Genomic DNA, 27397 nt, shown 5'->3' on the forward strand with positions numbered 1-27397 from the left:
GATTCATCTGTATTATTTAGGTAAAAAAATACATGTGTCTCCACAAGTATACAGCTGGTCCCATCAGTACTGTAAGCCTTGAATTGTCACAGTATTATAACACTGCTTTAAAGAGCTAAAATATTGTAAATAGCAGTTAAAGAAAATCTAGAGGTCAAGATTAACCTGTACAAACCACGTAGTTACCACAGTTGTTGCACAATGTTTTCCAATATCTATTTTTCACTTTTCCATAACTTATTTTTCTCCTAACCAAGCTGGCATCATTTATAAATACCAGAAGCAGCAGTGGATGCAGGGGGAAAGTGAAGAACTGGAAGGATCAGCCTATATAATGTTGCTCTATAAACCATTGTTCTCTACGTGGCAATGTACCAGAAGCCCATATTTCAAGTATTCTACAGATAAAAGAAATTGTTTCCAAAGCTACATCATGTTATTCTTCAAAATTCCAAACTATGTGAGATACAGAAACAGTTTACCACTTGTTTAGCCTACAGCTTTTACTCTACACTTAGTTAATTGATATTAAGTCAAACAAAATGAACCTTATGTTTGCATACATCTTACTAATACTGCCCTTAGTCACGGGACAACATAGCATGAGCTATTAACAGAAATAAACATTTACATCATAAGCATTTATGTTACAACTTTTAATTGTCTTAGCATGTCTCTGGAAATCAGTTTAGTGTAACTACTGCAAACAAGACTCTTTAGAAACCAGTAAAGAATGAATCAAAGGTCACCCAATAAGTAAACATGAAGCTGCTCCGAAGTCTTCCGTGTAAGTTAACTGTTACAAATCCCAAAAGATGGCAGGAGGTATTCTCCATTTTATTTGTTTTCAACAAGAAAAATAACAGTGTTTAGCTCACATAGGGATACAGAAATAAACTGGAAATTACTCTGAAGGAGAAAGAAGTTTCAGTAATAGCATTTAAAGTATAACTTTCATGTTATGCATTTAGTTGCAGTCAGGGGTTTTTTCCCCTTAAACTCATTGCTTTTAGTTTCTTTAGTGAATGTAAGAACTATTGAAATGTGAGACAATTTTCTACTAGCCTTCACAAAAACACATACTTTCATTCGTGCAATAGTCCGATTGATCTCTTCAGTGTTCCCCACGGTGACTATGTTTGACTTGAGCATCTGGTCAATCAATACCAACCAGTCAGCCAGCTCAGTTCTAGTTTTGTCCAGATCAGCAGGTGCAGAAAGTTCCAAAGCCTGCTGAGTCTGAACAGGAATTTCCAATGAAGAAGATGCTAGCACCACCTTTTGGATATCTGAAACAGAGTGTGGGGGTTCTGTTAAAGAAAAAGTAGTCATGGCCACATAAGCAGTTCTCAGAATTACAGCAGGTGGTTTTTAACTCCTATAAATATGCAACAGCATTCTAAAGATAAAGCACAGCAAAAATTGTATTTTAACAACCAGAAGCTAAGCAATGAGAAATTCCTTTTTCACCTTTAAGGCAGTTATTTTTTTTGCTGCATGCCAAAAAGACTCATCCAAATTATTCAGCCTAAAATCAAAATAAACAGGAGGAAAACTTGCAAAGACAAAATTACATTAAACCTAATGTAATGAAGCTAAATGTTCATTGACACTTATTAAGAATAAACCCCAGTACTTTTGTTTAAGATAAATATCTAAAACTGCCTTCCTCAGTTTTCTACTATGGAGCTAAAAGATCTTCTCTACTCTTGGCTCATAATTCACTTAAGCACAAGTGAAGCTTCTGTAACAGATGTTTCATGGACTTGGCATTACACAACTGTCCAAGGAAGGGACAGATGCCCCCTAATTTAGTCACACCTTTCTCTCTTTTTAACCTGACACAACAAAGAAGTGAGGAATGAGCTGAATAAATACTAAGATCCACTCCAGAAGTTGTCTTCTAGTTCCAAGAAACACTAAGTTACATCAAGCTAGAGCATGAGTATTTCACACTTCCCTCACACAACAAAACACGGGAGCTTTGTTTAACAAACAGGTTGTATGAAAGGAGAGCAAGCTGAATTCAAGGTTTTAAAAGGATTAAACAGAAGTTGGTTTGCCTCCAATTTTGTTTACTGATGCTAAATTTTTTAAAAAAAATAAGAGATTATTTACAGAAGTTTGAGTTGCAAATTGTTTCAGGCAAGGGCTGTCTTCTTTACCTAAATTTCCAAAAGGAAGACCTGGGTATTTTGTTTACAATCTGTATTTTCTGAACTGCCTCCAACAACTTGAAAATATGACCAATGTCAGTGTCTGATACAAGAATATATATTTAGACAGCTTTCCCTAAGAGATTCAGGAAGGTCAGTATCAAGCAGACAAGGGAGACCCATCTGCCCCCTAACTGTGCTGAAAGAAGCAGAATGGCCTTTATTTAGAGGACTGCAAAAAATCCACATGCAAGAGATACTTTACAAATAATTAGCTGTATGGAAAGCTTCTAGTGGGTCTTAATTAGTCAAAGGCATGTCCACAAATCCACAGAAAACACAATACAGAAAGTGAGCTGTCACAAACACAGCTATTTTGGTTTTTACTCTGTACCTAAGTCCTGATGAGGAAGCCTAAGCTTAATAAAAATTTCTCCATTTCAAAATTCTTAGAGGAACTCCAAAAGACTCCCCCAGTCCTGACTAGGAACATCTCTACCCAAATATACCCTCTCTCCCATAGTGATGAGAAGGCAGCCTCAAGTTCAGCATGCTGCTTCTTAAACATTTAAATTTCTAAAACATTTCTTATTTATATTTGTCTTGGTTCATAAAGTTTTTTCCATTTTTAATTACTTTTGACTGCAAACAGGATTACACTCAAGACAGTTAAGCAGAACAGAAGGAGCAATGACTCACCAGGAGGCTTTGTCTTTGTAACAAGGCGGGATTGCCCAACAAATGCCTCCAACTCTCTCACTTTGTCAGGCAGTTCTCTGAACACCTACAGCCCAGCAGAGAGAAGTAAAAACAAACACAACCTATATTAATGGCAGAAAAGTAATCTCTTATTGGAACACAAAATATTCTATACCATGCCTCAGATACATTTCAATTATTTTTTGGAAGGTATCCTTTAAAAAACAGTAAAAACTTCAGGAGGTGCTAAAGTGTTTTTTCAATACATCCCACTCTCACACCTAAATATTGAAGAGAAAGAAATAAATTGTTGTGGACAGGTCGTTTAAATATTTTTTACTGTCTAACCACCAAACTCATTATTTGAATATATTTTGAAGAAAAAATTATACAGAGCATGATTTGTTGTCAGGCACCGGAAAGTAGAGAAATGGGGAACTAATTGAAAAAAGAAAAAGTGTTACAACTCCATTGTAGTGAAAACAAATTTGCGTATTTGTTTTTAAAAAGTTTTTAAAGACAATGATGAAAATGTAGTGCTCAAAGCAGTAGGGGAACCCCTATTCTCAAGGCTGAGTTGGTAAAAACACATCTTTTTCTTTCCCTGTACTGTCAAAAGCCCCTTTCCTCAATAAATTCTTACCTCTATCATCCATAAAATCATCTAAAATAATTTAATTTTCCCATTTGGATCTTCAGGCTTTGCTTGAAAAAAACTTGCTTTATTCCAACCAGCCTTGCCAATGAGCTTAATCACATGAGTTTCTAATTTATAGTAATGGTTAAGAAGAATTCTTACACTTGGTAAGATTTTGTAAGCTTTATCACAGCTTTGTTTCTTTTCCTCTTAACTGCTATAAACTTTCAGCTTTGCTACATAGCAAAGATTTATTCTAACTCTCCATTTCAAGTTAATACATTACTGTTTGACTCAAACAAAATCTAGCCGATACTTTTCATCCATCTTTCTAAAAAAAAGCCAATACAAAAGGAAAAAAAAAACAAACAAAACACAACTCACACCAGAAAAACCTAAGCTAACCAAATTTACTCGGTCTGATGGAAAAATGTCCATCAGTATTTTCATGTGTAAGTGGTTTGGGGTACATTTCCTGATCATGCCTGTATAGTTTCCAAATCATTTTATGTACATGCCACAGATACATGAAAAGGAAAACAATCATTCCAAGTATATCACTCGGTTTTCAATCTCAGGTACCCAGTGCTGGAAAAATGCACACCTTATTCCACCTCACATTGAGGGACTGCAGGCAACCTGAAAGTTTGTTTTTTTCTTGAAGATCAATATTTTCATCCAACAGCACTTCAGGTTCAGTTCTGTTCAGCCATTCCAATTTGTCACTCAGAACTTCCATTTCTTCACTTAAGACCTAAAATAGACAGAAGAGTTTGAGACTGAAATAAAATGCATGCATACTTAATTAAAGGAGGAGGAAAGCTTTTTTTTAACTCCAGTATTAGGCATTTCCCTGAATATAAACAGGAAAGTTTCTATTTTGTTTTCTATGCTTGATCTAGAAATTATTGAAACATTTATTACCTTTCACTTCTATCATTTATATTAAGGTAGATGACAAAAAAAATTACACTTGGATGACAGGCAGGAAATACTCAACTGCCATGAGTGAATTTGTTTAGGCAAACAGAACTGCAACAAGTTCACATCATTATAAAGATTTGTTCAATACTTCCAACTTAGATTTGGCCTAGAAGAGGTTGGTTGGGGTTTTGTTGGGGTTTTTTGTTGCCTCTTTAAAAATTACTGATTTTTAAAAACAAGCAAGTAGATTAGTTGGACTACTCCTCTCGTTCTTTTAGGATTTCAGAAACATTTTCTTTCACACATTCTACAAACCAAAGATGTTTTGTTGTCAAATAAAAAGCTAGACACAAAATAAACAGGAAAAATACACACATATGCAAACAACTTACTTAAAATGACCTTAAAACCCTTACAGTTTAAAAAACAGGTTAAATAAAATCTGACATGCATAAGAGATTATTACAACTGCCAGTAAATGGGATAATGGTGCTACTTACCATTTAAGATATCCGCTTTTTTTCCTATAGGTCTTAGCAATTCTGAAGTTGACACATACACATCATCTCAAGTGAAATTCTACTTACTACATTTTATTAGTAGTATATTTATTTCTCACTGTCTCATACACAGACACCATCTTCTGGCTACACACCAGTTACCAACCCAACCCAACTTCATTTTGAGGTGCATCTTGCCTGTGTAAGCAATCTCACAGAATTGTCTCACACAAACATGGTATTTCTTTGGCTATTCACAATGTGAAAACTCCCCTCCTCAAAAGCCATGTCCTGATGCTTGACACAAGACACAAAGATGTATATATATTTACACACTAATCAGACTTGCCTGTAATTCTTGCAAGTTTTCTTCATGGTTGAATGTAAATCTTGTGTCCAGAGCATTTTCCACATTTTCCAGCCAACATCGCAGCTCATCAAGCTTTCTTCTGCACTCTATCAGCTGCTGGTTCTCTCCTTTTAGCCTTAAAAAGTGAAACAAGAAGTCCAACAGATCAATCCTACAAATCCTTCTTAATTACTTCTGATGCCTGAATCAACTTTTTCAGTGCTTGGAGCATTTTAAAGAATTAATTTTATCATCAAAGGATTCTACCATCACCATTAAAATGCAAGATATTTGCAAATAAATACTACTGTCTTAATACCAGACAAATTTTAGTTCCAAAGTCATAAGACAGACTTTTAAAAGACTGCAGAAAACATTAAATGTAAGTGAAAGTAATGACAACACCTTCATGCCTAATCAATTTAAGGTTACACAATTTTTCCTGAAGGTTTTAGGGACATGTATAATACTTCCACTAAATCACATAAAACTTCAATGAAATTTCTCAGACTAAATAATTAAGCAAGATCCTATTTTATTCCTAAATGAATCAGGAGATGTTAAAAAGACATAATTACATAAAGATCTTACTTTACAGTATTGTGGAAATTCAAGAATAATACAAGTTGTTTCAATTAGTGTATCTCTGTTAATGATAAAACCAAACTTAATGTAAGGTACTTACAGCTCAGCTTCAGCCCGAGAAAGTACCTGAGCAATTCTTCCTAAAACATCTGACTTTATAAGAAAAATTATTTTTAAAACAAAGGAAAAATGTAAGAAAAGTAGTTTTGTGGATGTTATTTTGTGAGGTGCTCTAAACAAAGACTTTCGAAGCAGTCAGTTGCAGGTGGATTTACGAGAAATTTGTTCTGGAAGACAGTTCAAAACAGATCTCTGAACATTAGGAAAATTCAGATTAATGACAGCGTGCAATACAATGCACTCTCTCTCCCAGAGTCTACTAAATGAAATTCTCCTTATTGCATCTGCTCAGACTTCCAAATTTTTGATTAACTTATTACCTCTGTTGTCTCTCCATGACCTCTGTTGTGATTGCTTTCCAGCGTCTATTCAATCCTGCCAGTTTCTCCTGCAGGAAGTTCCCATCTGTAGCAGACAGCTTCTGTATGATCCCTTCCCCAGTTCTGTTCAATGCTGAAACACTGGCCTGATGGCTGCTGACTCCCTCTTCAAGTTCCTGTCAGAAACATAAGAGCCATACAAGATTTTATTACTGACCTAAAGTGACTTTGATCTGGTTCATGATATGCAGGATGAACCCAGGGTGCATGCATATTATTTTACTAAAAGAGGCACTTAAAACCATCTTACTTGGAAATGGATGTTGTTGATAAAGCTATTAATGTTCTGTTTTTGAATCTAATTCAATTTTCTAGCTGTCATAAGAAGACACAGATTAGGCCACAAATATTACAAAGAATCACAAGAATTCATTTAAGCCACCAGTGCTAAAATCTACACTCATATTTGATTCCTTTTCTCTTAATGTACAGCATTTCCTAGTGGTTCTAACAGATGGTTCGACTTTTAACCACGTCTTTTCATAATCTATACTGCAAGTATTTCTTTACTTTCACAGTATTTTAGCTAGGATAATTATGGCAGTGCTGCCATGGTCCCAGACACCACAGAAAAATCCATGAAGCTAAAGAAAGTCAGAAGATGTTGGGATTAAATCTTCAAGCACCCCTAATGACTACAAAAGTCTTACACTTGTTAGCAAAAATTTCTTTGCAACTAGATTAGTAATAAGATGATTCAAGAAAGAGAAGTGAAATGCCCTAGAAGAAAACTTCAAAAAGAAACAAGGATAAAACAGAAGCTGTGTCTTAGCCAGAATTTACTTTTCTTTCACAACACACATCTGACACTTGGATAACTAATAGTCTCAAAAGAAAAAAAAAAATCTGATCCTTAAAGTTATGCTTTCTTCTCCTTATTTAAAAGAAAGTAAAACAAAAAGACATCAGAGAACTAAATTCCAGAACCAAATCTGAAAAAAAAAAAAAAATCAAACGTAAGACTCCTGCAACTGGAATATTTTCTTTTTCTAGATTGTTTATACGAAGCAGTATCTCCAAAAGACATTTGCTTACAGAAACAATTTGCTAAGTTATAAATGATCTTCACTGGGATCCATTTTTTTAAATTCTGAATCAAAAGTAAGTGAAATAATATACTGGATTTTTTATCTGATTAACATATTTTTGAAGCTGTAACAAAACTTATAAACCAACAAATTATACAAACATTTTAATTATCAAATTATCTCAAACCAATCCATACTAAGAGTGACCATAAAACTCCATACTATAAACAGGAGTTGAGCTGTTCCCCAAGAATAAATGTGAAACTGCAGCCAAAATAGGAATGTTAAGAGTTACTGCTTTTTGAAGTGTAATTGCACAGCCTCTCTGCAAATCCATATGTCTATCTATAAAACCACAATTTTAGATTAAAATCTAGGCTTTTTCCTATGAGCTTGCTCATTTTCTGCCCAAATCCCACGTACCTGCTGATGCAGCCCAGCTGTCTGCAGCTCCAGGCTGCCATCTGGCCCACGGGCTTCGGCCAGTAACACTTCAGCCTCCGCTATCCAGTGGGAGAGATCGTTGAGATCACAGTGGAACTGCCTCCACACCTCAACCGCTCTATCAAAGCAACTGGGGGAAAACAAAGGCGTGGAAAATTACCCAAAATTTCACTTAGAAGGCTAGGAATCCCACTCCAGTCAGTAGAAATTTGCCTTGCAGAATGGAAAGACTAACACACAGCCTGGTTAACCAAGTCCTAGTACTGAAGGCTTCCTGGCACAGTAGCAGCTGGTGAAAGCCAACAGCACAGACTGTCATTAACTTCCAGCTGAAGGAAGAAAGGGCAGTCCTAAGCAAACTTGTTTCTATCACTTAAAAAATAAAGATTGATTAGCAACATCAAATTGGTCTGAATAACCCTTTCCCTCTTTTATCGTGAAACACTTCAGGTATCAGTGTGAAATATGAAATATGATTAATTGCTCAGATTATTTTTCTCCTTCATAAGGAGAAATGGGGTGCTGGTGTCCAGAATTTATTAAGCAAAGGTGATTTTGATTATACAGATTATATATTTGATTATATAGTATTACTGGTGAGCACACATAAGTAGGTCATACAGAATTTAATCACACAATAATTTACCAGATATTTCATTGTCATCATCTTTGCAGCCTCAAATTAATGTGTTGTTTAACTTGAAGGGCAACATGTTCTAGCATGGAACAGGCAGAATAACCACAGTCAGAAAGCTGGTTTTTAATAAAATGAGTTCTGTTAACAAGCTAACAAAGTGAGAGCATGAGAAAAACATGTCAGAAAGGAACAGAGTGGCTTGCTTTCTATTTGTTGATTCTTAACTGTTCCAAACTAATAAAAACAGTCATGTTTAAAGCCCTAAGAGGCCAAGGCTGCTGTTAATCAGAGGACCCTCTATTTTGACTGAGGAACTATGTCATTTTCAGCCCATTATTGCAAACAATTGCAAATAATTGCAACAGTAAACTCCAGGGTTATTGCATATATATAGATGCAATCTAAAATTAGCAGCATAACGAAGATATCTAAAACCAAGATTTAAAGAGCTACCATTGCAACTATTTTTTTTCATTAAAGTCAACAATCCCAGAGTTCTTAGATTAATTTCATCAAAATTAAATTCCATCTTACAAAAGATCCTTATTTCTTGACATATACAGGACTTAGTAGTAGTCATTATTATTATTATCAACCAATTCCAGTAAAGAACTCTTAATCTCCACTTCAGTTTTTCTAACCTTGTCTCCTAATTTTACCATTCCAGCACATACCTTGATTTAATACCCTAGACCAACCTGTACACTGACCCCAAATCAAAATGTCCCTTTCTCACATAAATTTCAGTCCAAGTATATTGTCTCATGACAGTAACTCATTCCACATTTAATCAGAAGATACATTCTAAGCACTTAAAATAGATTAAAAGAAGGTTTTATAGGCTTCCTTAAAAATTAAAGTTTTTGAGGGAATTTTTACCACATGACTTTTTAGAATACAGAATTTTAAACTTCAGAGAACACTGAGATAGAAAGTTTTAACTTGTGCCATTTCTGTTTTGAGACTACAGCTCCATCAGTATTTTGAGCAATGAGCAAAGTTTCACTCCAGCTTTGAGTCAGATGCATGTGCTGCTGTTTCCCTACAGACTGCCTCATCTGAAAGCTAGAAGTATCAAATTCCTGTGACTACTGCACCAAAACTTGGCTATCATTTGCCTCCTCTGCAGGAATCCACTGTTTCCAAGCCACATCTCATTCCCAAGTTATGCACACTTCTAGCACTCGGAGAAAACCCACAGCGAAAGGAGCACACCCAGCAAACCAACACTGCTACAAACAGTTCAAAGCATTAAATCCATATATACACACAAAACACACACATTTTTACTCTACACATTCAACTCCAACTGTAGTCAGCCGGTTTCAGTTGACTACTTAGAAACTTTGAAGTTTAATTCAACTTGTGCATGGCTTCATCAGAGCATTTACCAAAGGTTTAACTACTTAGCTGGCATTCAATCACAAAATCTTTACTACCTCTTAAAACTAAGTCAATCTTTTGCCAGAGGCTTCTGATGTTGTTTCTTCTAATTTTGTCAAAATCTCCACCCACTCCAGAAATAGGAAAAAGCCAAAAAATTATTAAGGAGAAAATCATCCAGCTTATACTTAGTGCAACACTAGGAAAAGCAAGATTAAACTTGGCTAAGAAATCTTCTTTGTAAGAGAATGGGTATAGAAATAATAATGCCATTTCAATATTGCAATTAATGATGTCTTCATGGATTGAAGAGTATGCTTCTATTAAAATTGCAGCATTTTATATATTCAAGAAGCTACATATAATTTATCTAAATTGGTAGTCCAGTAGTTGCTTTTTGTGTAAAAACAAAGCCCAATATTATTTTCATTAATATGCAGATCTTGACAAACTTTATGAAGTTCAAGATTAATGTGATTCAGCAAGGTGATTGAGGAGGAAATCTGTTGCATTTTTCTAGTTATTCATAAACATTAAACTTACTCTTTTGGTACAGTTACCTTTTTCGATAAGGTGACTACTTAGCCCTGGCAAATTCAAGAAGTAAATTAATTTACTCATACTTACAAAACACTAACATTAGTTAAAGCTTTTCAAGTAAGTTACAAGTGGGAAAAAAAGCATAACTAGAGCTTAGTGCATACAATATCTATGAGGACAATAAAATAGTTACCAGCATATAAATCTGGCTGGGCACCAGATACTGGAGCAGTTGTTTCCAAGTACAGCAGGTGACCACGAGCACCCAGCAAGAGCACAGAAAGTTGTACATAGCTGGCATCACTGTTTTCTAATTCAAGAACCCCCAGTGAAACAATATTGTCTGCTGAGTTATTAGAAATCTTGATTCTTCGCTGATCCAGGGGCGCGGAATTTCTGGAAGTCTCTATTTAGATGATACCACCAACTCATTTTTATATCCCTACACATTACATCCATACACAGTGCTCTGAGAAAGAGTGGGAAACATCTGCTTATGTAATACACACCCTTCCTAAAAACAGCTCTTCAAAATACACTACCACATGTGTTTGATATCAGATTTCTTATGCTACAAAGCAAGTAAACAGGCTTAGGCATATACTTTATGTTCTACAAAACTTCTGCATCATCCATTACCTCACATCATCATTAAAAAGGAAATACCATAAAAGCAAATTAACTACAGTATAAGCCTTTGCATTTAAATTGCATAGAATAATTTTCAGACCTTTAGGGTTGTTTTTTTTTGTATAGCAGCAATCTCAGTGTCCACTGCTGCTTGCAGTGTAAGCATCTCCAGCTTAGTGGTAACTTTCTGTACACATACTTTGACACTTTTACAAATCCCAACTTAAAATACTCACCTAATACTCTTTTCCAAGACTGACTAAGTGGTACTGAGTTTGTTTTTCAAGATTTCAAACTGATTCAGTTAAGGTAAAAAGGTCAATGTCTCTTCTGTAAGGGGTGAGGAGAAATCAAACTTTTTGCCCAAGTGAAACTACACCTATTTGTGGCAAGGAAATTCGAAATCGGCATTTCTTAAGCACTTAATTTTAGTATTCTCTTGTTTTCCTAAGAACAGAATTTTCTAATCGGGTCATCTCGCATCTTCAAGTACTTACAACAAATATTATTGACAACTGTCATAGTTATTTAAAGATCCCATTATTTCAAACTGCATCCTTCCTTCAAAAATCAAAAAAATCAGCCTTGAATTCTTCATTAAAAGATGTCCTACTCAATATTATTATTCTAGAACTTTATTTCGGGATACTTTTAAAAAAACAAAATTTTATGTTCTGTAAACAAAACCTTCTATTTCATAAAATAGAAACAATGAGCTTCATAAAAGCAGCCAAACTTCAATTTCCATGTTAACAGTTTCAACATTCAGTAATTCTGGAAATTATTTTGTAATACCAACATATTAAAGCTGATAATTCCCAAGCTCATCTTCATCATTAAGGTACATTTGAAGAACACTTATATAAACATGTACATAAAGTATTTACCACATGGCCACGGAGACCAATCCTGCTTGACTTACCACTTACGATCATTGTACATTCTATTAATTCTGTCCCATTCTGCATTCAGCTGTGTTAGTGCATCTCCTATTTGGATTGCTTCAGGTCCAGATGCTTCCAATATAATATCAGGTTGCTTTTCATGTATTACTGCAATTTGATCTCCAAGTTTATCCAAAATATCTTTTATGTTCTGCAAGCATATTAATGGCACAAGCCATGAGTAAAGTCAACACCAGCAGGAAATAAAAGAAAAATATTAAAAAAATAATATTTTCAAAATTATTTTCCAAAAATCAGCATCTACAATAAGACCATGAGCACCAGAATCAGCAGTTTACAGATTAAATCAGCTTTAGCAACTGAACAGTTCATCACCCCCTTTAAGCATGCAGCCTTTTCCGGTTTTTATGAAAAGGATGAAATATTTCATATACATCCAATTTGTTGCTAAGGTAAAGACAGTACATACTCTTTCCCTGTGTAAAAAAATGAACGACAAAATGCAATTTCATCATGTTTCATGTATCCTCCCATATGCACAGAACTGCAAAAGCATAAGGCTGCATAAAGGTTTTATATTTAAATGACGAAGTTACCTAAGTAGAGTGAGGTAATTTCAAATACCATTGAACTATGATGTGAAAATTCCTTTAAACCAGATACTGTTGTAAGACTGCCTCGGTATTCAGAAGACAAACAGTCCATGCAGACAGTGGAATTTACTTATCTTTCTGAATTTAAAACAGTAATGCTTCTAAAAATTCTATGCTCTGCTATTTGCTTTTTCTGAAAACATCCTTAGAATATACCAAAACTTCAAAATCAGATGAGACACCTGCACCAAAATGAAGTATTTTAAACCCATCTTAACATAAACACTCCTAACTGCACTCCAGGCAGCACAGAAGCAGAGTAAGCAGGAATAAGATAATTTCATCAACAAAACAAAAACTTCTGTCAAAAGCTGGTACCATTCCCATATTTGGTATTATAAAATATGTAAAAACCAAACCAAAACATGAGAAATGGAGGCATGTACACAGCAGAAAGAAAAGCATGTCAGAAAAGTAGACTGGAATTCTAAAAATATTTTATAGGACCTATATAGCAGCTGCAGAAACAGCTAATCTAGCTCTTGGTGAGAGGCAAAGGCCAGCTACACCTCAGATATGACACATGGACCCTGCAATGACTCCCAGTCCAGAGAGGTACACCTACACTGCACCATGCCATGTGTAATTCCCAACTCCAATGGATGTTTTATGAGGGAAACTGTTTCACACTTTTTTGTATGCTAAGAATTAACCAGGATTCAGACTTCTCCTTACTCAGCTCATATGTGACAGCAGGGTTCAGTATTTTCAAGCATAATTTCTTCATCTCCTTTTGAAAAAGGCCAGGCCCTTTACTATTTCCTCACTATTAATCACACAGGTAAATCCACTGGCTGACAATACGAAGGGGGAGCTTAAAACAGAAAGAATATTGCTGTTTTGCTCATCAGTGCATGTACCATCATCATCTTGTGGCCTTATGCAGAGCTTCATAAAAAGTCAAGAATCATCCTTTCTCCTATTCCTATTTGAGCAATTGTTTTCAGGTGATCTAAGAACAGCAGCTGCATTAAAAGGCAATCAAGCAGGAATGTAGGAGATTTGCTTCAGCATTTCTCTAAGTGTTCTGTAGCCTATGATGAAAAATATAAGTGTCTACAACAAATTAAACCTTGCTCCCTCAACCTCCCACCCAGTTTTCATGCTGCTGCTACATTTTGTATCCAGATTATGCATGGAAAAAAATATTAGCAAACAGAACTGTCATTTTTTTTTATTTTTCAGTGCATATTGATCTTGTGGATACCAAGCAAAATCATAAATACAGCAATACAGTTTCAAAGGCTGTGGCCTTCCTGCTGTTTTCCTTCTCCACTTTGAGTATAATGCTTAGGTGTGCAGTACCTTCAGTGCATCCTCCTGAGCTGAAAAATCCTCATAGATGCCAGTATTCAGCTCTGGTGCATTCAGCAGCAGTTCAACATCAGCCATGGCCAGCAAAACTTTGTTGATTTCAACCAGGTATTCAGCTGAGAAAGGCAAGGTCCTAGCTCCTGTAGTAAATTGGCCTTTTAACCTCTGCTGGACAGGGATTGCCTAAAAACATGAAAATTCATTTGATATTTCAGACAACCATCAATTTTATGAAAAAAATCCTAAATTGATAAACTATATTCAGCATAATTACTTTTCTACATTAGAAGGGAAAACAAAGGCCTTTCTAGTAAGATTACATAAATTCAGAAAGCTGCAAGTCCTGCACACGACAGTTTATTTTAAAAGTTAGAGAACAGTAGATACCATGCCTCAAAATGACTCTATTATTCTTGATTAAAACTCCAAGCAATGGGAAGGCTACCACTGCTTCTCTTAACTTGATCCTTACCATTTCCAGAAACAACACTTCTTGATTAAGCCTGTATGTAGTGTTACAACCCCATTCTGCTTCCTTCATCACCAAGATACTGATTTACACTTATTTCCCATCCCTATTCGTTTCAATAAGCATCCCCACCCACATTTTCTAACCACTTTTTAAAAATAAATTGGTGCTCCAGCAGTACTCCAATATTTTCCAGCAATAAAAGACATTAACTCCTCCAGAGCTTGGCAATTCTTTTCTGCTCTGGCTGCAAGACTAGGCTGTCTAGCCAAATACCACGTTAGCAGATAAGAAAGTAAGAACAGTAATTTAACACAGCTTTTTCTTGGCTCAAAAATGGTGGGGGCTGTATCTGAAACATTGGGAAGACTGCTCCAGGAAGCTATCCCTCTACCATGCCTGGCAAAAAATTAGCAGAGGTGAAGCAGACTGACAGCAGTTTTTAGCAGAAAGCATTTCTTGTCAAACAGGATTATGTTACCATCTCTGAAAAAAAAAACAAGTTCTTTAAAATCATCCAATAAAAAGAAAGCCCACTTCCAAATATTGAAGAGCTCAAGCAACTTTAAATCACCATGTTGTACTTGGTGAATGAGTCAAGCAAGACAGAGGTACAGGACTGTGGGATTTACTAACAGCTACGAACACCCTTAAGAGTGAAGAATAAATGTATGTTCATAGCAATTTCAGCCAGTGAATTTAACTTTGCAATTTGTCTGGGCTGGGTGCACACATGAAAATATCTAGCACAGCCAACAACCAATAAAATATTTAAGTCCCACTAAGCAAACACCTGTCTGTAATCTTCCTCCTTCATGTGTTTCTGAGAATTTCAAATAGGTTCCAGATAATTTGAATGACATAACAACCAGCACATGTAGTGCAAATGAAGCAAGGACTGCAGCAGAAAGGATATGTTCATATATTCACCATTCAAAAACATTCCTAAAGATTTTCCTTGTTTTGTTTTGTAGACAGCTATGCTGTTCTGAAACTGGGAACAGGGCTTTGCTTCCACAAGACCTTTACCACTAAATATGATTGCTCTCAGTCATCCATTGCACACCAAAGAAATAGGATGTAAGGGCATAGCAGCATAAGTCTACTGAAAACAAGAGTTACAGAAAAGCATTACAAACTACTCAGTACTGCTTTTGATTCAGTACAGCAAGCACCACAGTTAAAAACAAAGCTTACTCCATATGCTTTAGCTACAAACCCAGCATCTTGGTCCCTGATGCTCCCCAAATGTACTTTCTTGAGACTCTGCATATATTTTATCAGCTTCCATCAATGAAACTTGGAGCAAAAGCCCAAGGATTAGACAGTGGCATGATTTCCTGTGGAAGGAGAGGGCCCCCGTTCCTAAGAAATCAGACAGTCTGTGCAACTCAAAGTAAATTTTCCCTAACAATATGAAACAAGTCAAGGTAAGTGAAAAACACCAGGATGCCTTCTACAGCACACATCTGCAGTATCTTCACAATGTCATTTATAAAGCCCCTTAATTGGCTTTTAACATGTGATTATTTGAAATTACTCTTTAGAACAATGAGAATGTTGCAGAGTAATATTATTGTACAAGTTTCATACAAAGAGTTTTCACGAGTTACATGAAATCACTGTAGAGTTGTACTGGCTGTTCTTTATGATTTAATTGAACGTTAATTGTTCTGTTAACAAAGTTAACAATTTTAATAATCATTAAAAGCTTATATATATTATAATATATATTATAAACATATTTTGTAATCCCTTGCTTATGTATTGTTATTAATACATTATTTGTAAGTTTAATGATTTTTTTTAAGTGTCTCAGTTTCAAAAGCCCCAGGGCAAATCCCCTCACCAACAGCATGCAGCACTTTGCAAAGGATGTCTAACCTGCTCCAAAGGACCTATTCCTCCACACAACTGTTCAAACCAGTGAGAGGGATGACGGGTTTGTCTTTACAAACAAGCTGTGGGTCTGCTGATAAGATGAAACTATCACTGAGAGATAGCAGAAACAATGGGATGGATTCCACTGAAAGGTGAAAGAGATGCTGGGGAAACACCACAAAATTCCACAAGGGTTAAGAATTAAGAAGGGCATTTATGCACTGGAGGGGGGTTGGGGGTATCCCAGGTATCAGGCATTCTGGGAAGTCTGTACCTCTCAAGTACCTCAGCCTGTGGGGAAAGAGAGAAAGGGACATATGGCCAGGAATTAGGATAAAAGGGAGGCTGAGACCCCAAAAAATATGAGAGACCCCAGGGGAATGCCCCTCTCCCTTTATTTGAATAAAGTAAAAGGACTCCTCTGTCTCCTTTTTGGACATAAACCTCTGGTGTTTGTGGATTAATTTTCCTGACACCAGGGAGGAATTTTCCAAGGGAATTCTAGCCTGCTCCAAAGGACCTATTCCTTCACACCACATCAACTGTGCAAACCAGGGAAGGATTTTCCCGCCAAAAAGCCCAGTGACAGCCCCCTATTGGAGGAAAGGTCTTACCTCATCGTTTGCCAGCACCAATCAACAGAGACCATGGGGGCGGAGCTGCCAGCAGCGGGCTGAGGGGACCGAGAGCTTTAAATGGGCAGCAGGTCCTAAAGAACTGCCCCCTGTGACTCTGGGCTGGCTGCAGCCGGGACCCGGCACTGCAGACTTCTGTCTACCTCTCCTTTGGACACATTTATATAAATTCGAGTGCAGATTAGCTGCACTCGCTGCAGTGTTGTAGAGTTCCTGCACTGGGGCCAAACGCCGGTTCGGCCAGAGGACTCCTTAATCATCACACTCGGGGTTTCTTTTTTCCTTCCTTCCTTTCTTCCCTTCCCATTATCCCTTACTTCCCTTTGGTTATTTTTTTTTCCTTTTCTTTTTTACTTAATAAGCACCCTCATTTTATTTGACCCCCGAAGTTGTGTCTTTTTCCTCACAACAAGGTGTTTTCTCTAACTCCTAATCATTCCAAAAGTCCCATTCTCACACAGGCAGGAAGACTTCAGAATCAAGACTTCACCCACACGAGTAGATCACTCGGCTTTACTCTCTTTCTATTTCCCACACACTGCTTTGTCTCTCATCAGAAAACAACTACCACAAGATTGAAAACGGCCCATATTGACATACCAGAAACATGTTCTGTACTTGTGCACTGACATGTTTTGAAAGTTTTTGCTTTCCCAGTAACACCATCGTGGGCCAGATTACTCCCTTCTGCTAAGCAGAGAATTCCTCCAGATGCTGCTCCTCCAGAGTACACCTCCTTGCTAAACTCCTCCACCTGCCTCCCATCACTGAGATGATGCTTCTTCCTCCCACAACCCTCATTCTTAAAGGTGAACATATGTAAGTGCTATAAACACCTTAATGCTTTAGTACAGCAGAGTTTTAATTGTTCAGCTGTTCTCTACCTTGCATGGCAGACTGGAAGCTTCTAAAATGCAGCATAATATGCAAAAAAATAGGAGGTTTATGTGACTCTCTCACAATTACCTGACAAATACCTAAATATCACAGAAGTTGTCTTTTGTTGCTTGGCTCTTTGTTTTTTATTATGGGGTAAAAAAAAACCAACTCAGGCAAGCAAACGCTTTTCACATAATCAGAATGGTTTAGGTTGGAAAGGGACCTTAAAGATCATCTCATTCCAACCCCCCTGCCATGAGCAGGGACAATTTCCACTATATCAGGTTGCACAAAGCCATCAAACCCGGAGTAGAACACTTCCAGGGATATGGAATCCACAGCTTCTCTGGGCAAGAGGCTCTGTTCCAGTGCCTCACCACCCTCACAGTGAAGAATTCCATCCTGAAGTCTAATCTAAACCTACCCTCTTACAGACTAAAGCCGTTGCCCCTTGTTTTATTCCTCCATGCTTTGTAAAAAGTCACCTCCAGCTTTCCTGTAGGTACTGGGAGACTGCTCTAAGAATCTCCCCAGGGCCTTCTCTTCTCCAGGTTAAAAGTAGGAGCAGTACTTCAGTCCTTCCACAATTTTTCTTAAGCATACACAAATAGAAAGTCAGTCTAAGGTTATTTAAGAGGAAATCTGACTGAATGACTTAACAGTCCTTTTCTACTTTAATTTCAGTGTTCATAGAGCATATTTAATAAATCTGCTCTCTCTTTAAATACTAGCAAAAAAAGAGGATTGGGGGAATAAAGAGAATACTCTGTTATTAGTCAACATTCTATAAATAAGGCCACTCAATAAAAACTGCTAAAAATGCTCTTAATTTGGGGGTCAAATAAAAATTTATTTCTTCCTGTACTCACCATACAGTTTAACCTGCAGTTCAGAATTTGGTTTCAGATTTTTTCCCCTCTCTCCTATTACACTTAAATATATTTTGAAACAAAATCTACCAATGATTCAACTCAAGATTTTCTGAGTTGTTTCCACGTGGATTTTAGAAAATACTGCCCTAGTCATTAACAATTATTTAATTATTTAATTAAAATTAAATCATTTACCTCCTTGGATGTTTAACTATATAAGTCAGTTTTTAACTATCAAGATATTTAAGAGCCAGTTTTTCTAAAAAAAAAAAAAGGTTTCCCAAAGCTCATGTCCATTTAATTGATGCAATTAGCAAACAATTGTTCATGTTTAAGTAATCCAGAACCTGTCCTATAAAAAGCATACTAGAAAAACAAGTATGTCTTCTTTTTTACAGAAATAATACTTGAAGAGCTTTCAAGAAGTCTGCTTCAGTTTATTGGAAAAAATGCACTGTGCCTGCAACTGCATATTCACTTACCACCTGTGAAATTATCATTTTCACTTCAAAACAACTTCCTAAGACCTGGAAAAATCTCTCAGGAATTTAGGCAGCTAATTACCTCTGCAATTTAAGGTTTAATTTTTTTCCTTTCCCTCATTTGGACCAGAATAGTCCAATTTAAATAAATACTAAAGCACTGTTAGAAAGGAAGGACCCCCAGAATATGCAAACTTCCAGTGCAGGCTTTTCTTGCTAATGGATCTGTGGCAAAATAAGGCTTACTCAAAAGTACCTACTTTGCAGAAGGGTTACCAATATTTCATAGATATTTTAACTCCATAATCCCTAGAAGCATAAATGATGAGGAATATTTATGATCCAGCTACTTCCAGCAAATCAATATATAGATATGACCTTCAAGCACCATAAATAAGTCCTCTCCTCCACACTTGCTTACAAAAGCGTAAATAATGTATTACATAAAAGCTCAATTGTAGTCTACTCCCCAGCTCAGCAGCTGAAATCTTCCTTTCCCTCCCTGTTTTGTTCACATCAAACAGTAGTTTCTCTGGTCACTACAGCTTCCTTACATCAAGGTGAGGGCTTAAGTCACCTGCACACCAGTGGGTCAAGAATTCATGTAGTGCTCCTCAGTCCTAAGCTGCAATGAGCAGCAAGCACTGCCATTTTCAATTCTGGTGGCTCCAAGAAAATTCTGGAGCAAGGGGGATTATCTAAAGTGACGATAATATTTGGGAAGACTGTTTCTCCCCTTAGCAATGTTATGTTCTCACACCATTTTCAGTGTTCAAGATTGAATAGTAGAGCCAGTGAAAGAACAAGCCATAGAAGCAAAATAAGGCCACTTGAGACAATCTGCCTTAGCACTCAAATATCAGAAATCCAGAGGCAAGGGCACATGAAGCAAAAGCAGCAATTTGAATTTCTGAGTTTCACACCAGTAAAGAAAACCGCTTTGGTCTCTTTCTGACTCTCTAGATGACCTGAGCAAGGATAATGTTTCTCCATCAACAGTGTATTGTAATTGCTATGGTAATCCACATTGATATGACATTCTGCATTCAGCAACCACATTCACTTATCCAGGAATGGATCTAGCAGTAGCAAGGATTAACTGCAATGTATCCCTATAAGAAAAGGGCTTTACAGGAAATAAAGTATCTTCCTTAGAGAAGATCAGTCAAGCTGCAGTGAGACCAAAAGTAACAAGATTCCTCTGAGGCATGACTGGACTGCCCCCACTAGCAAAGAGCCATACAAGTGCACCATTCTTCCATTTTTGTCCAGTAATTGATTCATTCAAAGCATCTGATGGGCAAACAGAAAATCTGAATAATGTTGTTTTACTTTAAATACACATGGATCCCCATTCCCTTCAAAAAAATTCCATGGCATCAGTCAGGTCCCAAGGAGCTTATGTCACCAGAAGAGACTGCTGGAGACCCAAGAGAGCAGTGAGATGTCAGACTGTTCTACAGACCCTGGGCCCTCTCTGCTGCCCGGCTCTGCATGGGAACCTTATAACGTGAAACAGTCTTTCTAAAGAGCAGCAGATCCAAAAGTTGTGTGAATGGCCTGTGTGACAAGGGACAGCAGACCATCTATCACCAGCAGCTGAAGCCGTGAACAAAGAGCACATCACAATTTTGTGGTGCAAGTCTCTCACATCATGATTTTGTGGAGCCAGAGCTTATTACCCTTGCCTCCGAGTTTCTTTGTTTTTACTACTGGTTAAAAAGTTACAGAGCAGTCAAAAAGATTGATAGATGTTAATTATGAGTCTTTATATGCAGAAATTGAAAAGTCCTTGACAGACTCAAGGAAAGAAAGAAAGAAAGAAGGAAAGGTTGAGAAAGCCGTCAACCTTGTTCAAGAAATTAGTTACTGCTTCACAAGGTCTTTCACTGTTATTACTAATGTAATTACCACAAAAACACAGAGTGGTTTTAAGGATGGAGAGGATAAATGAGAGATTTTAAAAACACCAACAAAAAAAATCCACTGAGCCACAACAAAAGCAATCAAAAAAAAGTCTGTATCCTCAACAATTAAGACATAGAACTTTCTGGGCAATAAGTTTTATCAGACCCTGACATCGTATCAGTTGCAAAATTTTCAAACCCCCACACAAATTATCAGAAATACTTCAACCTTTGTCTGTTTTATTAAGATTCACCATGTACATTAATATCCATTACATGAGGGCAGTTATCCCTCTCTGAGCACTTGAGGCAGGAAAAGACAGCAGAGCAGTTACAATACCCTGACCACAGGATGCAGAGGGCACTGAATTTAAGCCTCAAAACAAGGATTTCATCATACCTGTAGCAAACTGATATTAAATCAGGCTGAGTTAAGAGTTTTTAAAAAGGGTTAAGTGTAATCCTCATGGATCAAGACTGGCAAGACAAACTGTCCTGAATCAGACTCATTCCCCAGGTCACAGTCTAAGATTTGGGCCTAAAGGATGAGATCTTCTGAACCTATGATGACTATGTAGAAATCCCAAACTAGCCTATGCTGATTATTTCCTAATAAAAAAATGAATGCTGTAATTTTGAAACAGTTCTTTCCACAGAGATGTCCAAAGAAGATCACTAGACTAGATTAAACGCTAGTGTATGAATCTCCAAAGTTCATACACACCATTAACTGTTTGCTCTAAGAAACAGAAGCCTCATTTACCTGTGGTTTTTGTTCATCCTCCACACCTTGCAGCCCTGACAGACGGTCCTCAGCCTCATTCAGCCACTTCATTAGATTATCATGTTCCTTCTTATACTGGGAAAACACTGGAGAGAGTTCTGCCGCCTGCCTCCTTTGAAATGACCTGCACTCCTATAATCCAGTGTATTAGGAAAATATGGTGTAAAAAGAGGGAAGTAGTGAACAGAATAGGTCTTATTTAGTTGAAAAACAAGAATACTTGAGGGTTTCATTTGAAGGAGCAAATTCCAAAATATGCAATAGTACTAATTTGTTTTTGTAATATCTACATAGATATGTGATCAAAGCCAGCCTGAGGGTCTTGCCCTGCACCTTTGAACTACACCTCAGCTTGCCACCTCTACCATGATTCAGACAGGTGAGCTAAAAGGAGTACCTCTGTTCTAGACAAAACCATTTTTAACACATCATGTGCATGCAAGCACCACAACATGCTGCAGTCTGCAGCTACTGCTAATACCCTCTATAAGAAGGAAGAGGAATTTGGGAGCAGGCTTGATCACAGAGAAGGCTGATGCTGAGATGTTGGAACATTTGTATATGCAGTCACTCTTCACACAGCCTGGTGGTGGAGATAAACCTCTGTTCAAGGGCCAGCAAAGAAAGGTGAAGCAAATGCCCAACTTGATGCACCTATCTGGGTAAATATACAGGATGGCTCTCTGTGAAGCTGTGAAAAGGACTTGAAAAATCAAAACCATTCCCCCAAAACCTAGAAATGGGAAAACTCATATTTTGGAATTGCAAAGATTCAGAAACTCCGATTGTGTGCACATATATTTTACTCCCCCCCAGAGAATCACGTACACCGAGAGTCCTAAGTTATAAAATATGGATTACAGATCGTAAGTGGGATACCAAAGGGAAGATTGATAAATGAGTTGTAGTAACTATCATAACTGTACCTGCACACTGCTGTACTTATTCTGCAGAAGCAACAACTGTAGGCGGATCTTCTCTCGCCTATGGTCCTCCATAGGCTGCTGGAGCAGCTGCCCTCCTCTCTGTAAAACTTCTTCAATCTGAGCTCTTTCTTGATCCAGCTAAAATTACACAAACCTCTATTATCTACAGAAATTAATTTTAGAAACATTAGCTGCTGAGACATTAACAGCAATTGTACCAAACTTTTGTTTTATTATCCAAGTGGGAGCCAAATAAATTCAAGCTACCAATTCATAAAATCCAGCTTGCTCATTCCATAAACTTTACAAAGAGATGTACTGAAGGAAATTTAATGAGCCAGCAGTAAGCAGTCACATCAATAGGGTATTATGACTTTAGATCCATTTCTATTCTAAAGATTCTTCGACTATAATAAGCAAGCTCAGAGCAGAACAGCACAAAAACAAAAATTCAATAAATATAAGAACAATATAAAAGGAAGGCTATGTTCTATAAAAATAGGCCCTTCCATAGAAATAGTTTAAAATTTGTGTTCTGCAATATACATGGCATTTTCCATAGACTTATGCCCAGCTTTCCAGCTCAGTTTATAGTATTTGACCTGCTTAAAAGGAAGGCAGATGGAGTGGCCTGACAGGAATTTACCGAGTTTTGTAGGCAACAAGGCTATAGCAGACAAGATGCTAACAAAACTATGGCAGTTTCATATGGGTGAATAGCAGAGTCTAGATAATAATCTAGAAGATGCATTTAGTTCAAAGCTTTTATTTGGACTTCCAACATAGAGCCACGTTACGAAACTCTTACTTGCACCTTACCTCATAAGCATCCTCTGACCTGGCCTATGCACTGAGATTCATTTTATCACATCAGTTTAAATTTGAACCTCATTCAAACATCATTCAAATACAGGAAAGATTCAGAAGATAGATAAAAAAAAGTCAGAGTTCATTACCTCTATTCTATAAAACTGTGATGAAATTACCAACCAAAGTATGATTGGTTACTCTCAGCACAACAGCCAAGGGGGCAACAGCTATGGGAAAAATAATGGAAAATTGTGCAGGGTATCCAACATCCCAATAGTTCCTTTTCTACCCTCAAGACATTTTCTCAGAATTCCCCCTCAAAGTCTGAAGCAATGCAATATGGAGACAAAATAGAATGTTATTTATTTGTTCCATTGCTCACAAACCTTTTCATCTTCCCCACTCAACTCCAGATGCTTTTCCACAACTTTTAACATACTCTGTATTTCACTCTCAAATTTGTCCAGGTCTAGAAAAGCCACTCTAGCTTCATGGGGCTCCGACATGACAGGAAGCCGTTCTTGTCCAACAAGCATCTGCAAAGCAAAATGAAACCTTGGTCAAGCTGAAAAGTCTCAGCTGTCCCATGCAATCCCCCATGAACAGGTTTATCAGTTTGCAGAACCTTTAGATATATCAGTATAAATCAAAATTGTAAGAGTTGTTTGATCTGAGAGATAGCTTGAACACACTTGGTAGTTATTACCAAGATTCTACCTTCAAACTTCAATCTGAGCATTTTGTTCTCAAAATAAATGAAAAATCTCCAGTCACATTAGCTTATGGTATTGTTTTGTAGCTCACAAATAGGTACTGCAATATATACAATTTTCTGAAGCTGTTTGTAAATTTTCCCATGAAACACAAGTCATCACCTGCTACTCGGGTAAAAAAAACAGCTGGTCTAAAAATCAGTCTACTTTTAACATATAAATACCTATACTTAAAAGAGAGCTCAAAAGCAGTGAAGTGCTGTTCTAATAAACAATGATCCATCCACTACAGCCATCTTCTTGGCACAGACCTCCCAAGCAAGTTCTGGGGCTCGTTCATCCTCACCTTGGCACTTTTGATGTGCTGAGAGACCTTCTCAAAATTACGGTTGAGTTCTGCCAGTTTGGGTTCAACAAGTTCCCGGCACGAGACGCCCCGACCGTTCATTAAGATGACAGCCTGGTCACGTACATTATCCACTCGGAGACTGACATCATCTAATTCAGATATTAAACGCTAAGAAGGGAAAGGAAATTAAAATGGTTATTTCCTAGGCAAGGAGACACATCTAAAGATAAACAGGAAGCAAATTTGACATCATTCAGAATCCATGAGTTGACTGGCAATATTTTGCCAGGTGACAACAATTCCTACCTTCACAGTTTCCTCCTTTTGGCTAGCTGACTTTTTCTCAATTTCATCCAGTAAGGCTTCAGCCTGATACAACCAAGTACTTATGTGGGCAACATTTTCGTCAAAAATTTCCAGCTGGCCCTGATGATTCTGGAAAAAGATGAAAAAATGTATCAATATGAGAAACTTCTAAAAATCCAACAAAAAAATCCCCCCCCCCCAAAAAAAAACAAACCAAAACAACAAAACATCCCACAACCATATACCCAATCCTCCCCCCAAACTCAAAAAACCCCATCAAATAACAAATCAACCCTGCCAAAATCTTATGAGTAGAAAGGAGATTGATAAAATAGTGTTACAAACACACTCTGGAATGAAACACTGAAAATTAGATAGTACCTTTCATCTTCAGTAGTATTTACAAAAATTCAATTTTCATTCTAAACTGTTTAACAATACAATTTCTAATTCAAAGAAAGGGAAATAGAAGTAGCTGAGGTAGTTTGTACAACTAAAGATAGACAACGTATTACAACATTACAGCCAGATCATAATATCACAGTCAACCAAGAACTCCACAATTTTTTCTGTCAGTATTAGAGGGTACAATAGTATGCACTGTCTGTGGTTGTTGGGATTTTTTTAATTGGAAAGGAATTATGTCAAACTTAAATATTACAGCAATCAAGCTTTTATATTTTTCTAATTAACTTAAAATATTTCTTCCTCTTAAGAAAAGTTACAAAATGGTAGACATGTTAATTAGGTCTACTTTCACATGCAGTCAGAAATTGTAACATTAGATACCCCAGACAAATGTAACATTATTTTGTGTATCAGATTCCGAGAAGTAACAATCTGTTTAAGCCTTTCACCAAAACAAAAAAGGTAGACAAGATTTGCTTTTTTAGAATAAGGAAACAAAGGCAGGACAGAAAAGAGAGAAGGCCTGTGATTGTGCTTTGCAAGGTTAAATTGTTCTTTTGTTACGTGGAGCTGTAAGTTTCTTGATGGTGATACAGATCACTATGTGGTGATACACCACATAGTCTAGAAGTATTTAGTTAGATCATCTTTACAGGACTTACATATAAAAGTAAACTACCTGACTAGTCCTAACATGGAACTGGATTAAAAACAAACACTATCACCTGCAACAGGCACTGGACAGGAGGCACAGGGTTCACCATCCATTTATGTGCTAAAGTTTCCACAACTTCCACCTTCAGAAGTCCCTGATATGGGTTGATTCTCCTAACTACCTAAACAACACCAAAATATCCTATTTATATCAAACCATCAGTCTGATACTAGTATCAGTTGTAGACTGTTTCATGTTCATTTAGCTTAACTAGCAGTTTTAGATGTATAATATATTTGGGCTTTCATTTAATCAACCAGACACTGTTGCCATACTCGAACACCTGCAGTTCTGGTCTGTCCAAAAGAGCTGTCAGAGTCACAACTGCTTTGCTGAACACTGCAAAGTCATCCATTGTCACTTAAATAGCCATCATCTGGGCCTCAAGGAAATCTATCAACAAACCCAGTCTGTTCATATTGGGGCTGGCAGAGGCTAAATCTCAGGCTGAGTAAAGAGCAGCACATGCAGCAGCTCAGTTTTCAATCTTTCTCACTGTATACCACTTCATGACTTACCTCCCCATCTACAGCATAAACATTCCACATTCTTTTAAGTTTGTGAGGCATCATGGAAGCTTCACTTTACAGTAAAGTGAGACAAGTGAAAACTCCAGCTGCTCCAAATGCATGGAAGGAGAGCTACCCTGAATATTTCTCACACATGCAACTTACCAACAAGGTGTCACACCAGTCCTCGGTCCAGGTTCGAACTCTGCTCCAGCCAGCATTAAGGACACACAGCTTCTCCTCCAGGACAGTCTCGCTCCCTTCCACCAGAGACTGGAGTGCGGTGCAACTTTCCGTGATGCTCTTGAGATCAGCTTTCCTCCTCTCTAACTCTCTCAGCACATTCTGAAATAAGTTCAGCCATTAACACTGCACTGCTCCCAAACACAACGGAGGCAGATTTTTACCTCCACAGGAAAAAATATATTGTAGATAATCTTCACTTGTGGAAAGAATTAAACCAAGTTTAATTTTCCATTCTGTCAAGTTCTGTTTACAGTCACTCTCTGTAGATAGTGGTCTCATTTTTTAAGAGAGAGTGAGAGCACAGTGAATATAAATGTCCTGAACAACTGGACCCTTGGTATGTTGTCTTAGATCATCTTCACCGTTTCTTTCCATTATGTAGGTAAAGCAAATGCATCACACTACATTGCAAGTCCATTTTTAAAAGATTCTTTTCTGCACTGTAAAGCACAAAACAAATTTCAAGAGACACTCTGGATTCCTCTGTATCTTTTCCTATTGAAGTACTTTTACAGTTGGCAACAATGAGAAACGTGGTATGCCATGCTAAGTATTTTTTTCAGAACCATCACTACTCATTACTGCAAATGTTCAGTTCAGTGGCTACATATTACAGAATCCC

General features: G+C 37.1%; 1 protein-coding gene across 3 annotated transcripts in view; it reads right to left on the reverse strand.

Annotated features, from left to right (window-relative positions):
* UTRN (utrophin) overlaps positions 1–27397 on the reverse strand; it is a 339710-nt gene that overhangs the window by 189289 nt on the left and 123024 nt on the right. For 2 of the 3 annotated variants that reach the window (XM_015621645.2, XM_015621643.1), the window contains 14 exons: positions 26695–26874; positions 24898–25026; positions 24589–24759; positions 23916–24065; positions 22720–22857; positions 21773–21925; positions 13876–14067; positions 11935–12107; positions 7802–7952; positions 6291–6466; positions 5266–5401; positions 4097–4246; positions 2856–2940; positions 1084–1289 (listed from right to left, as the gene is read on the reverse strand). In XM_015621645.2, coding sequence (XP_015477131.1) covers positions 1084–1289; positions 2856–2940; positions 4097–4246; positions 5266–5401; positions 6291–6466; positions 7802–7952; positions 11935–12107; positions 13876–14067; positions 21773–21925; positions 22720–22857; positions 23916–24065; positions 24589–24759; positions 24898–25026; positions 26695–26874 — 2190 coding nt within the window. The remainder of the gene's footprint in view (positions 1–1083; positions 1290–2855; positions 2941–4096; positions 4247–5265; positions 5402–6290; positions 6467–7801; positions 7953–11934; positions 12108–13875; positions 14068–21772; positions 21926–22719; positions 22858–23915; positions 24066–24588; positions 24760–24897; positions 25027–26694; positions 26875–27397) is intronic. The other variant, XM_015621646.1, reaches the window with a different exon arrangement.

This window comes from Parus major, chromosome 3 (assembly GCF_001522545.3).
Source record: "Parus major isolate Abel chromosome 3, Parus_major1.1, whole genome shotgun sequence".
Classification (NCBI taxonomy): Eukaryota; Metazoa; Chordata; class Aves; order Passeriformes; family Paridae; genus Parus; species Parus major.